The sequence below is a fragment of the Callionymus lyra genome, chromosome 10 (genome assembly GCF_982586985.1).
Source record: "Callionymus lyra chromosome 10, fCalLyr1.hap1.1, whole genome shotgun sequence".
In the NCBI taxonomy this organism is placed as follows: Eukaryota; Metazoa; Chordata; class Actinopteri; order Syngnathiformes; family Callionymidae; genus Callionymus; species Callionymus lyra.
The window spans coordinates 199,976-213,774 of NC_141827.1; the positions used below are offsets into that span (position 1 = coordinate 199,976).

General features: G+C 37.2%; 1 protein-coding gene across 2 annotated transcripts in view; it reads right to left on the bottom strand.

The window, feature by feature from the left end:
* Positions 1-2,897: 2,897 nt before the first annotated feature.
* The window catches only part of cntn6 (contactin 6), an 86,727-nt gene continuing 75,825 nt past the window's right edge, over positions 2,898-13,799 (bottom strand). Inside the window, exons 21-24 of one of the 2 annotated variants that reach the window (XM_087801566.1) lie at positions 7,734-7,914; positions 7,030-7,142; positions 5,418-5,586; positions 2,898-4,715 (exon numbers count right to left, since the gene is read on the bottom strand). In XM_087801566.1, the coding sequence (XP_087657692.1) occupies positions 4,645-4,715; positions 5,418-5,586; positions 7,030-7,142; positions 7,734-7,914 (534 nt within the window). In that variant the 3' untranslated portion in view covers positions 2,898-4,644. Of the gene's footprint in view, positions 4,716-5,045; positions 5,587-7,029; positions 7,143-7,733; positions 7,915-13,799 lie in introns of those variants that run through there. The other variant, XM_087801565.1, reaches the window with a different exon arrangement.

A 13,799-nucleotide genomic window follows, 5' to 3' on the forward strand; every position in this document is an offset into this window, starting at 1 on the left:
TTTGAATGTTTAAGCGCTTTGTGACCCTGGTCTGGAAAAGCTCTTTATAAATATAAATTACTTACTTACTTATAAACTCCATCTTATATCCAGACAATATGTATTCTCTTACTATTGTTCTGGCGTCGAATGATGTTCATATTATGTTTGGCTGATCAGTAAATCACGTGATCAACATGAAGTCTCTCCAGGGATTCACGAGATAAATGGCCGACACAGATTACTGAGCTGTCGAGGCAAAGGTCACGTGACAGGATGTAACAGATAAGAGGAGGAAGCTGTAGCTGTTTTAACGCTGACAGGTCGAGACATTATTCCCAAACATTGTTTGGATGAATCAGGGAGGATGATGGGTGTGTGGAGGATGAATTCCCGACACACAGCCGTGCATTATTCATCATCAGCAGGTCTCACATCCTCACTCAAGGTGTGAAATAGGCCACGATGAAGACGTCTCCCTCGTCTCCGAATCGTTTCTATTTCAGTCGCACCTGACGACACGTCGCTGTCGGATTTAGAGGTGGATTCTCTTAGAAAAGAAGCTCCTTTAATGTACGCGGAGACAACCTGCAAGATTTTCTCTTTTCAATTATGTGGCATCCTTGAAAGTTGCTTCACGGAGGAGATTCTATCGTTCTGATGGTGAATCCTCTGCTTCCTGCTGGATGACTCCCTCATTGAGGACTTAGAAGAAACATGATCCTGGACAGTATGTTTTTGGAGGACAAAGAAGGTCCAAACAAAGAAGAGTTTAATTCATGCTGCATTTATAGAGTTCATTTTCTTCAAAAGAGAAGGCGCAACTTATTTAGATACATTTGTTTTTTGACTCATAAACTAGATCCTCATGTGAAGGTGGACGTCTACATATTTGGGTTAGTGTCAGTGACTAAGAGTCAGTTAATTCATCTATAAATGTAGTAAACTTCTTCCATTGCTGTTGTAGCAGAGAGATCATCTACTGCCTCAGAACTGGTGGTGTTGGACTAAAGAAGCCTTTGAATGTGTTCCTCAGCATCTTGCCTAAACCATCTGGGACGCCCTCATTCAACCTCTAACTGGAAGCAAACCTGCAACCTTCTTGCTAACATCAGCACCACTTTGTTTAGAGAAACCTGCCACGAGGTGTCACATGACAACACGCTCGCCAAAGGCGGCGAAGACGCGCCTCAATGGTGCAATTATCCGAAGCTTTTCATGAATAAAGGATTAGCCGCACGCTGTGAGTCAAGCTCGACTTCTTCCAATCGCTTTACAAACTTAAGAGAAAATTTTGCACGATTAGAACAGGCGGCTTAAAGTCAGAGGAGATTGTGCAGCGTTTTCACAAAGTCACAGTGACTTCAGGAGACGTGAGCTGATGTTCGGCGCCGGCTGAGATGACAGTTGTGTCGACGCAGGTCGCAATTAACATCAGGTGTCATATTAGACGCTGCTTAATGTGAAAGAACCAATCAGCTTCCAGGGATGATTCACCGGTTCTGACAAGCCGTTCCTTGAAAGCATAAGAAACGCAGACGCCAGGAACTTATTTGACATATTTTGCTACGGTAGAGATTTTGAGGAGATTAAAAAGGAGCTTTTAAAGTATAGCGTCAGACCCGTCCAGAAAAGGTATGAAGGTGAACATTTTTGCTTAAACTAGTCAAGCACATGACTCGAGTTAACCAATCAGGCGTCAGCTTAAACAATCAGCACTTGACTGACATTTCAACTGATTACTCTCTTCTGTCGCCTGATTGGTTCAAATATGTGTTTTTTGATCCAGGATCTTCATCATCTCAGACCTTTTAAGGTTTGAAACCCTGCTTTAGAGTGAAAACCTCTGATTCAATTTGTCCTCTTAGTGTTTACCTTGTTATCGTTTGAGTCACTGTTTTGTTTGTGTTGACACCAACTCTCTTTTGCTAAAGTTGATCTAATCCTGTTCAAGTATTTTAACTCTAAACACTGCTAACCAGTTGTAACTATAGTCAAATATTTGGTCTAAATTCATCAACATGCGTTTAAGAATATTGCAACTCACCTGGATAAGCTTCTTATTCATACCGTCTATGACTGAATGTAGCTCAGAATGTTGCTTGTGTGGATGTGAAAATCGATGTGCATCAGGGACGCTGATTTTATTGACAAAACAAAGAAATACAAACAATTCATCACTGAAGTTGATTCGTGAATACTTATGTGTTAGGTTAACATTCAGCTTCTTCCTGTTGGATTGGCTGAACAACTCTTTCGTCCAGAGAGAACTTTCACTTTCAATGATGTATTTTAAAAAACATCTTAGTCTCGATCTTACAGTTCCTGCTGCAGGAGCCGCTCACTCTCTGCTGGTCCTATTGTTCTTATAAATGTTTCATGTTTGTTCAAAGCTTCATGGAAGATGAATTTGTCCAATAAAGAAGTCGTTTGGACAACTTTCAAGTTTTTAATTTTGCTTGTAAACACTCAAAGAGTTTAGGTGTGAAAACCTGGAGACCTCACCATCTGTTCTGCCGTGCAATTGTGTTGCATGCTGGGAAATCTCCAGTTGGCAACATTCTGCAGCAAAAGTTTAAAGAAAAGATCCTTTAAACTGTCCTCGACCGAACGACAGAACACGTTTACAAAAACAGCTTCAATTTAAAGTCAAACACAGACTCTCCACAAACACAAGGAAAAGTCAAAGAACAAACACAATTGTTAAAGTTTCAATGTGAATCTGTTTATTGAAATCTCACAGAGATCATTCATTCCAGCAATATCAAGGTATTACTTTACTACGTCAGAGTTACAGAGTGAAGACGCAGAATCACCCAGAAACTGTGAGAAAAGCTAGAAATAAAGAGACTAAAATAACGAGTCCAGCTCCTAAAGTGACAGAATGGCAAAGATTTGTTTCAACAAGAAGGCAAAGAAAATAAATGACCAAACAACAAATATTCTGTTATGACAGAAACATGTTAAGGCTTTTAAGTATCAGCAACAACTGTAAATACAATCGTTTGTTGATTAAGTTCAATTGTTATATTCAACTTTATTTATTTTTAAATACAAATAAAGATTTTCTTTCTTTTCAAAATCAAAAGATGAGACGGATAAAGAGATAAAGGGTCAGTCACACTTATTGTCACATCGATTTCAATATTCTGATCAGATGTGTAATTATTCTACGTGATATATATTTTAAATGTAATCTTCATTAGGTAGAACAATAGAATTAAATCTATAAGAAACAACTTAGATGTTCCAAACAAGTGCATAACTACTGGTTATGTGTTGATAATAAAAAAGGAATTTGTTAAAATATATAAACAGAAAAGAATGTTTCTGAAAGGCCCTTCTTGCAGAACTAATTTATCATTTAGTTGTTTTGTTTCATAGATTTGTAGATACATGTGCAGGATAGATTTCTCTCACACTAGATTAAAAAATGCTATATATTCAGAAACGTTGAGACAAGACTTTGAATTCCCTGTTAACAGTTTTCTTTGTGTTTTCAATTTTAACTTTGTAACAAACACACCAGATAGAAGTTGAAGAACATTCTTTAGATCATAATCTGCTTTTACAGTCAATGAAACCATCGAGAGGCAAAACTGTAAAAAGTTAACAATGATCCTGCACTGGTTCATTCATGGCGGCTCGAAACATTCGTACTCAAGCATGAAGGTAATCAGGCTGCAGGTGAAACCAGTCCTTCTGCAAACTAGAAGAAAATACTTTCATGCCATCAAAGCAACAACTGTTGACGAAACATTCACGTCATGAAGACACTTCGGAATTTAAAGGGGATTCATCGAGAAAACACTCAAAACTAAAAAATAAAATAAGACCTCAAAACATGTTGGTTCTAAAATAATATCATTACTGCATTATTACAAATTTACAATGACCTTTGACTTTTTCCTCTATTAACTTTTTGTTCATCTTTGTAGCGTTGCTCGTAGAGATGCATCAAAATACAAACAAAACTGTAACACCTGAACATGATGTTATGTTGACAAAGCAAAGTTCATGGTCAGTGTTTGCGAAGAGCGACTGCAGATTTAGAAAAACTGACACAACAGCACTGACTCAATGGCCTTGATGAAGCACAGAACACTGGCTCTTAATGAAGACTAACTAAAGAGATCCTGGGATGCATTTGTTACAACAAGGTCCCATTTCTTGTCGTCTTCTGGAGGTAGAGACGGAGCACTTTGATACATGAATAAACATTGGTAAAATAGTAATAACATTTGCATAATGTGATATTTCTGTCCCTTTTCTCTTTCCAGCCTTTCGTTACCCAATATTCAGTGAAGAAATTGAAGAAATTCAATTCCGGTGCATCCCTGGTTGATGTGTGGCTCTGAAGGGACTAGAATCAGTTTAGAAACCTCTCAAGAGCTAATGGTGAGTCAGTAGCAACGTGAACAAACGTCCTCGTACTCTTGGATCAGAACTATTGTACTTATGAGCGCGAGAAAAAAAACGCAAACCAGCTTAACTCACACGAAGACATCATCTGAACACTTTTGTTGCATAATAAATAAAGTCATTTTTGCTTCAAAACAATTTCATCCAAACACAAATTAATGCATCATTATGTTGTACTTTCTATGTTTCTATAGTTTAGCTCTATGTATTTAAATCAACCCGACCCGCCTGGTGTTCCGTTGACTAAGTCAGGCACAAACTCACAAGGAAGAGCCAAATCTTCACTGGAGACACATTTCCTGCCGAGTTCAAACCTGTGAACAGAAGGAAGACGATCAGAAGTTGTTGCTGATTGAATTGATTCTTGGTGCCGTCATGAATTGACTGAGGGGTTTTTGTTGGACGCAACAAACTTGAAATGAAGTGATTTGTCCAACACATGTGAGTGTTTCAAGTAGATTATTTTAAATCAGTGCTGCAGAAACAGGAAGTGATGAGTATTACATGTATCGTCTATAATCCGTCAATAACATTTAACATTCATAAAGTATCACTGACTCATTTTCCAGCATAAATAATCAAACTTCTGCTGTGAATGTGCAGATGGTTAAAAGTATCATGTTCTGTACTATGTTAGTCTTTGTATCCTTGACTTTGTTGTTTTTCTTTGATCTATGTTCTTTATCTTTATCTTTAGACTTAGATTGTATCATCTTGTTCTTTCTCTTTATTTCTTTTTGTTCTTGTTCTTATTTTATTTTTATTTATTTTTATGAATAATTGCTGTATTGCTGTGTCTAATTGGAAAAAAACAATTTCCCGAAGGAGACCTGCTGAGGATCAATAAAGTTCTACCTAAACTAACCTATGGTTTCATCTTCTTCTGAGCTCTCCGTCCGTTGAGGCTCGGAAGGCGATATAAACGTGGGATTATTTTCAAAGGGTTCCCTCGTCCCACTGCTGCACTTGAATTTCTACTTGAGTGGCTGGAATGATGGAGAGAATTCTAAACATACTGGACATCTTGGGGATGTGGATGGGTCCACTGCTGGTGCCGTCGCCCCCCTCGGTCCGAGCTTTGATCTCGATGACGAAGTCTTCTCCGCTGGGGACTCTCAGCTCGGCTCTGGTCTTATTGGTCTCCAGGACAGTGGTGCGTCCGGTCCAGTTCTGGTGGAACAAGACCTGCAGGAGCGACAGAAGCACCTGATTCTTTCAGCGGTGACAGATGAAATCAAAGCTTCCACAGACGATGACCTTATTCTACTTTTGGAACAAAAAAAGCCCTAAAACCCCAAAGCGGCAGCGGCTGAGAACATTAGTTCATATTTTGCTTTGCATCCCTGCAAGAGATGAGATGATGAAGTGAGAACGAGTCGCATGGAGTCGAATCGCTGCCTGTGACTCGACATGAGGGAGCTTAGTCACTTCAAAATAAAACATCAAAGATTCCTGAATGCATTTAATGGTTTGATTTACATTTTTCATCCAAATGAGCAGAAGGTTTTTCTTCATCATTCAGTCGTAGAAAGCTGGTGGTTCCTCTGATATGATATGTATTACATATTACACTTATATTACTGCTACTACAACACTTTCAACACAAAGTTGCTATTATTGAGCTGTTTGAAGATATCATGTGATTACAATGTTTTTAACAATGAGGAAGAAGAAGTGAACGCATATTATTAAATGTTTGAGAACCTTATAGTGATTCCTTCATACTCTGGATTAAAGTCAAAATAAGCAACTTCTAACAGAATGAAAATAAAAAACTAGATAATCTTTTAAATCTACACGTCACATGTTCGTTGTAACAATTCTAGCAAAAAAAACAACACAAAGTGTAGAATCTTTTTAACACAACAATGCTTTCAGGTACGTCATGAATCTACTTCAGATTATTTCAATTAAAGATTAAAGATCAAGGAGGTTTTCAGGAAATAATAAACGTTGAACTTTGTGAACTTTTAATGGTCTTCATGCACATTTATTGAGGAAGTTTTCATAGATTTTTCCTTTTTCCTGTCCACTAACCTACAGAAACAATCCAGAGATGAACTGGTGGTTGTTTGGCTAGTTGACTAGTTGTGGATTAGTAGTTTACTTCCTCGGACTCAGAGTTGCTCAAATGAGCTCCAACTTCCCTGTGACATCATCATTGAATCCCTTGTCTCAGTTAAGCTAACCAGCTAACATTAACTTGCTAGTTACCGCGGAGGAATTCAGTCACTTAATGTAGAAGTTCTCCTGTCATTTCTAAATGTGTTTTTCACCTGTGATGTGACTCAGTAATTAATATAATCTCAGAAACTTTTAAGAGCGAACCACCCACCGCACCTTTCCATCACACAGTTGCGTTGATTGAACAAGAAAAGAAGTGAAACCAGCAGGTCTTCGCTTCTGTACGTCTGTAGGTGGTCGTAATCAAAGAGTCTTTTGCCTGCACAAGTTTGCTAAAAGAGATTCATCCATGATTCATTGAGCATGTGGAGGTAAAACCACTGTTCATTTCATCACCTGAACACACCTTTTTAATTCCCAAAGGTTGGACAGTGAGGATCCATATTTCAACAGTTCTAGCTCCATCGTTCCTGGGGTTTCCTGCCGTAACGCTGACAAACTCACCTTGTATCCCGTCACCTCAGACTCGTTTTCCTCCGCCTTGACTTGTTCCCAGTTGAGAGAGATCTTGGAGTTTCTCAGGCTCCACTCAACGTTCCCTGGAGGGCGACTGGGAGCTGCAGAAGAAGAAATATTGGGTTTTATTTGGTCTCATTCTAGACCTTCCACTGTTCTTACTAAAGAAAGTCAGGTTGTGTTTCCTGAAGCACTTCTGATCAGTGACCATCAACAGGAACAATAACTGTCGCTCAGGACGTTTTGCTTCAATGTCAACATGTTTATTTCTTCAGTGCTAACATGCTAATAGAACTTTCATTTCATGAAAGGAAACCATGTGATGCGTAATTCTGCCGACTCAGCAGGTGTGAGATTAAACCAGCGACTCTGTAGAATATGTAAAAACACAAAACATGCACAAACATCTTCCAGAAACCTACACATCAATGAGCTAAAACGGCTCATAAGTACTTTTGCTACATACATGTGAGTAAATTACAAAGTGACCCGTTGACGTTAGAACTCGATACTACTTTAAGAACTCGGTGTGATCGATGTTCAGAAATAAATATGGTAGAAAATACACTGAATGTTGCTTCAGTGCGACACACACACGACTAAATGAGAAACACACCATTATTCTAAAGTACTGACTGCAGTGTCAGCAGCAGATGATGCAACGATAACGTAAACTCTTCAGTTCAACTCACGAGGTTTCTTGGTGGTGATATTAAAAGCAGGGCTGCAGGGTCCAGAGCCGGCGCTGTTCTGGGCTCTGACTGAGATCAGATAGACTGTGCCGGCCTTTAAGTCCGAGAGCCTCGCCATGGTTTCTGTAACCCTCACGCTTCCCGCCTCGCTCGTCTCAGAACCATCTTCCCAGAAGAGAATCTACAGGAAAGAAAGAGAGTCAGGATGGACCACCAGCCACGCCGTCAACCTTCTTTTCATAGCCTTTGTTTGACTCACTTTACTGTTGAAACAGGCACAAGAGAAGCTGATAGATCTGCATGAAGCCAACATTCTCGATGTATTTAGAAATTTTTAGATTTAAATGATTATACACTATACGTATACCCCATACTTAAATTAATGCTAGAACATTATCAAAATATAAAGTATAAATTACTCGCTTCATCTAAGAGCTCAAACGTTTGAATACACATTCACAATCAACATTCCACTCCAGACTGATTTACACTGTTGCAAGACAAGCTTGGAACAGAATTAGAATTACAAAGCGGGACACATCCGTGAGGGGGGGACTAGGAGACGGAAACCCCCACACAAGAACATTTGAATGATTAGAAAAGGAAACAAATCAGGATGTCTCTCTACGGGGGATCGGGACACAGGGAACTTGAAAAAACCTTCCGGCCCGGAAATTTGCCTTAAATATAGCGATGTTTCTACAGATCGAGACCTTTTCTCCCGAGACTATTGACCTGTACAGTTGCTGGGAGAAAGTGCGTCCGATCGATCGTAAAGCTTGTATTTTGTTTGACTTGAAGCGGCGAATAAACGACCCGTGACACTCTCTTGATTGACCATCTTTCTCCGCGAAGCGAAGCATTAAGACCCGAGAACAGGAAGTGACGGCGTGTTGGAGCGACGGAATGGACTCCATGTTTTGAACGTTTGAAAATCACATTAGGATAGTAGGCTTCAGAGATGATGAGCTGAAACACTGGCGTCATCAGCATCAAGAGTGAGTCTGTCCGAGCAGATCATCGCTGACCTGAACATCGGAGCCGAGAGCGTTAACGTCACGCGTCCTCTCAGGGTTTGCAAATGAAAACATCTCCGGCTGGGAAACTCTTCGTTCCTCTGACACCGTGTGGGAGATGAAAGAGTGTGTGATGTTCCTCAGCCAGATTGATGTGACCAATCAATGAATGACACGCTTTCATTTTAGCTGATGCCAGTGAAAACAAAAGTGCTTACAGTGAAAGTGACTTTTTTTGAAGAACCTAAATGACACGAATGTAAAATTCTTGAAGAAGTAAATATAATATTAAATGTCCATGATTTTAACTGGTTTTCATTACGTTTTTGGATCATTGTTTTACTGGATGAAGTAAATAACTGTTTTAACGACACTTCAATTACGAAGGAACCAGAGCATGTCAGACATAATTATTATTAGTTTTATTACGATGAGTTGAACATAATTATTATTAGTTTGATTACGATGAGTTGAACATAATTATTATTAGTTTAATTACGATGAGTTGAACATAATTATTATTAGTTTGATTACAATGAGTTGAACATTATTATTATTAGTTTGATTACGATGAGTTGAACATAATTATTATTAGTTTGATTACGATGAGTTGAACATAATTATAATTAGTTTGATTACGATGAGTTGAACATAATTATTATTAGTTTGATTACGATGAGTTGAACATAATTATTATTAGTTTAATTACGATGAGTTGAACATATTTATTATTAGTTTGATTACGATGAGTTGAACTTAATTATTATTAGTTTGATTACGATGAGTTGAACATAATTATTATTAGTTTGATTACGATGAGTTGAACATAATTATTATTAGTTTGATTACGATGAGTTGAACATATTTATTATTAGTTTGATTACGATGAGTTGAACATAATTATTATTAGTTTGATTACGATGAGTTGAACATATTTATTATTAGTTTGATTACGATGAGTTGAACTTAATTATTATTAGTTTGATTACGATGAGTTGAACATAATTATTATTAGTTTGATTACGATGAGTTGAACATATTTATTATTAGTTTAATTACGATGAGTTGAACATAATTATTATTAGTTTGATTACGATGAGTTGAACATATTTATTATTAGTTTGATTACGATGAGTTGAACTTAATTATTATTAGTTTGATTACGATGAGTTGAACATAATTATTATTAGTTTGATTACGATGAGTTGAACATAATTATTATTAGTTTAATTACGATGAGTTGAACATAATTATTATTAGTTTGATTACGATGAGTTGAACATATTTATTATTAGTTTGATTACGATGAGTTGAACTTAATTATTATTAGTTTGATTACGATGAGTTGAACATATTTATTATTAGTTTGATTACGATGAGTTGAACATAATTATTATTAGTTTGATTACGATGAGTTGAACATATTTATTATTAGTTTGATTACGATGAGTTGAACATAATTATTATTAGTTTAATTACGATGAGTTGAACATAATTATTATTAGTTTGATTACGATGAGTTGAACATAATTATTATTAGTTTAATTACGATGAGTTGAACATAATTATTATTAGTTTGATTACGATGAGTTGACCATAATTATTATTAGTTTAATTACGATGAGTTGAACATAATTATTATTAGTTTGATTACGATGAGTTGAACATAATTATTATTAGTTTGATTACGATGAGTTGAACATAATTATTATTAGTTTGATTACGATGAGTTGAACATAATTATTATTAGTTTAATTACGATGAGTTGAACATAATTATTATTAGTTTAATTAAGATGAGTTGAACATAATTATTATTAGTTTGATTACGATGAGTTGACCATAATTATTATTAGTTTAATTACGATGAGTTGAACATAATTATTATTAGTTTGATTACGATGAGTTGACCATAATTATTATTAGTTTAATTACGATGAGTTGAACATAATTATTATTAGTTTGATTACGATGAGTTGAACATAATTATTATTAGTTTGATTACGATGAGTTGAACATAATTATTATTAGTTTGATTACGATGAGTTGAACATAATTATTATTAGTTTAATTACGATGAGTTGAACATAATTATTATTAGTTTGATTACGATGAGTTGAACATAATTATTCTTAATTATAATTATCCCGGGCCTTGACCGTATAACTTTAGGGTCTGTCTAGGACTGAATGTTTAATGTTTAATTTCCTGCACACATGAAAAGACGTGACCTCCTAGCAGTCGCATTTGAGCTTTGGCTCAAATTCACAAACAGTTCATCATCAAGTCCTTCAGTTTTATATTTTTACAACAAGAAAATCAGTTCTTGCAACAAGGTGGGCCTTAAATGTGTAAAATATTTAGGTGGTGAAAAATGTTGGTTACAATAAGGTCTTATTTCTAACCAAAGGACTGTTTATATTTGCAGATAAAATACTGTTACATTTTTCAACTCAGCTTTTTTATAAAAAATATTGTTTAATCTGACACCAGAACAGTTGGCAAGTACTTTTTTGTATTCGTTACCCATTTCTATTTTAATGTTTGTGTTTGGCAGCTTTACAACCGTTTAAACTGTAAACCGTGAACTCGTTGAGAAAAGTATTTTGGTGAATCCTGAAGGTAAACCACAGCATGACTCCTGCGCTCATCCTGCTGGTCTCACAACTAAAGGTCTGATTAAATGTTCGCCGTCTTTTTGAAACCAGTTGACAGAGAATTCCGGCAGCACAGCCGACGCAGACAAGCGTGAAGACCGGGGCGTTCTGGGGCTGAAGTGGTTTGGGATCTATATATCGCAGACGCTCGATGACGGATCGTCAAGCATGTGAGGGAAACAAAAAAGCTGAGTCTTGAATTTTCTTTATTATCCAATGAAAAGTTATTTTGGATTAAAAACGATGGAGCAAAAGTGCCGCGGCTCTCGGAAAGCTTGTCCAATAACAGGTCTTTGAAGGAAGCGTATCGACCCGATTCATTCTGTTCCACGAGGTTGGATGTTTAGCTTGAGAGCTCAGCGAGGAACGTTGTCGTGAACCAGACGCGTCAGACTCACTCAAATAGATTCATCTGCTGGAATCAACCCCGTAAGACACTTCATGCTATGGATCCATCAACAGTTATCATCAAATTCTCCTTCAGATGTTCACCAAGAGAAACTATTGTGATCAACATTTCCGCTCAAACCTTCCAAGAAAACCAAGAAGCACAAATAATCGGCATAATCATGTTTTGTAGAAACCTTCTGGAAAAGATGAAGAAAGCTTGGTAACAATAGACCTTTAATGCACTTTTTTATCTTCGGTTTAGATTTCTGAGTCACATAAAAATGTGGATTTTGTCACATTGTTATTTACATGACAATTAAGTATATGAGAAGCAAGAATTTAGGAGTATAAGTATATATAGTATATTTAAAGTATTTGAGGCTAAAAAGAAGCTTTTTATAAACACCGTGCTAATGAGGGTCTTGTTGATCTTATTTAAACATATAAACACTGATTTTAGAGTCATAAAATACATTTTATATCAATATATCAGGTGTTTGATGAGTATTTGAAAAGGATTTAGAAAAAGAGACGCTGCCTTATTCTCAACGGAAACACCTTGTACTATAAAGACTTGAAATGCTTTGAATTCATCCAGTAAAATGCTGGAAACAAATAAAGCAACAAAGTGTTTTCATGAGCAGCAGAACAAAAGGATATTTTCTTTTCTACTGAAACTAAATTCCCTGAAGTAAACACTCCACATGCTTCACCTGACAGAGACTTTAGACCAAATATTATGAATGAAATGTTTTTCTCCGACTCAAGTCGCTGTCCTACTTCGACTCATGTGTGGGATTCACCACGACATCCCTCGGGGGAAAAGCTATTCTCTCTGTTGGCGCAAAGAAAGAGGCAGAGTGGACTCGGGGGAGAATGGATAAAAAGGTTGCACTGAGGCTTTTTCTAGAACTTTGAAGGAATGCTCCACGAGACCTTTAAAATGACATGTTTTTCTATAGCGCCCTAATTAGAGGAACTCAAAGGCTCCCGGCAACCTTTTCCAGCGCCGTCGCTGCTCTGTCGTCTACCAGCAACCGACAGAGGTGCTGTTATTCAAGCTTCTGCTCTTATTCAAGCTTCTGCTCTTATTCAAGCTTCTGCTCTTATTCAAGCTTCTGCTCTTATTCAAGCTTCTGCTCTTATTCAAGCTTCTCCCGCTTCCATGGAAGTCCATATTGTGGAGAAGGTTTTCACTGTGAGTTATTCCTTCTACAGTCAGAATCCGGGGCGTGTGGTTGAAGGTCACAGAGTTCTGAAGATTAGAAAAAGGTTAAACTCTACACGTGAGACTCGCTGACACTCGTGCAGCCTCCGAGGATGTTGTCATGGATGATGAAGGCATAACATTATCTCTGCAACGTGACACATCCTCCGGCTCCACTGGAGGAACCTGGCGACGAGAAGAACGTGAAGCAGCGCCCGAGGCGAGGTGAGGAACCCGAGGCTCACTGAAATGTTGGAATCCACAAATGGTTTTGGTTGTAATTTCTTTAAGAGTCGATCAGAAATATTTTTCAGTTTGAGAAATGTCTTGTTATAAACTATGATTAAAAAATTAGGCTCAATACTAAATAATGGATCATTAAAGTGAATTAAAAAAAATCTTGGTTGAGAATGAGATCATTATTGTTGTGAAGAAACGAGAGCTTCACGCCGTAAGAACAAATAATCATTGCAAGTTCATGTGAAAACAGGTTCGTCTTCAGATTCTTACAGTTCTGCGTCAATTGAGACAATCGTTGATACTTTTTAAAAATGCTTCATCTAAATACTTATAGTAAAAACATAATAATTCATTTTATTTATCAACATGTTTGTCTTTGTGTTCCCTCCATCATCAACTTCCATCTTTCATCTGTGACGTCTCCTGACGGCTGATGAAGCTTCATGAGACTCTGCTTTTACAGGTCACTAGGTGGCGCCCTCAGTCTAAATACATGTGTATAGAACACATGGTCAACGCAATATAGAGCAGACTCTCGGGTTCATGAAGCTTCATCT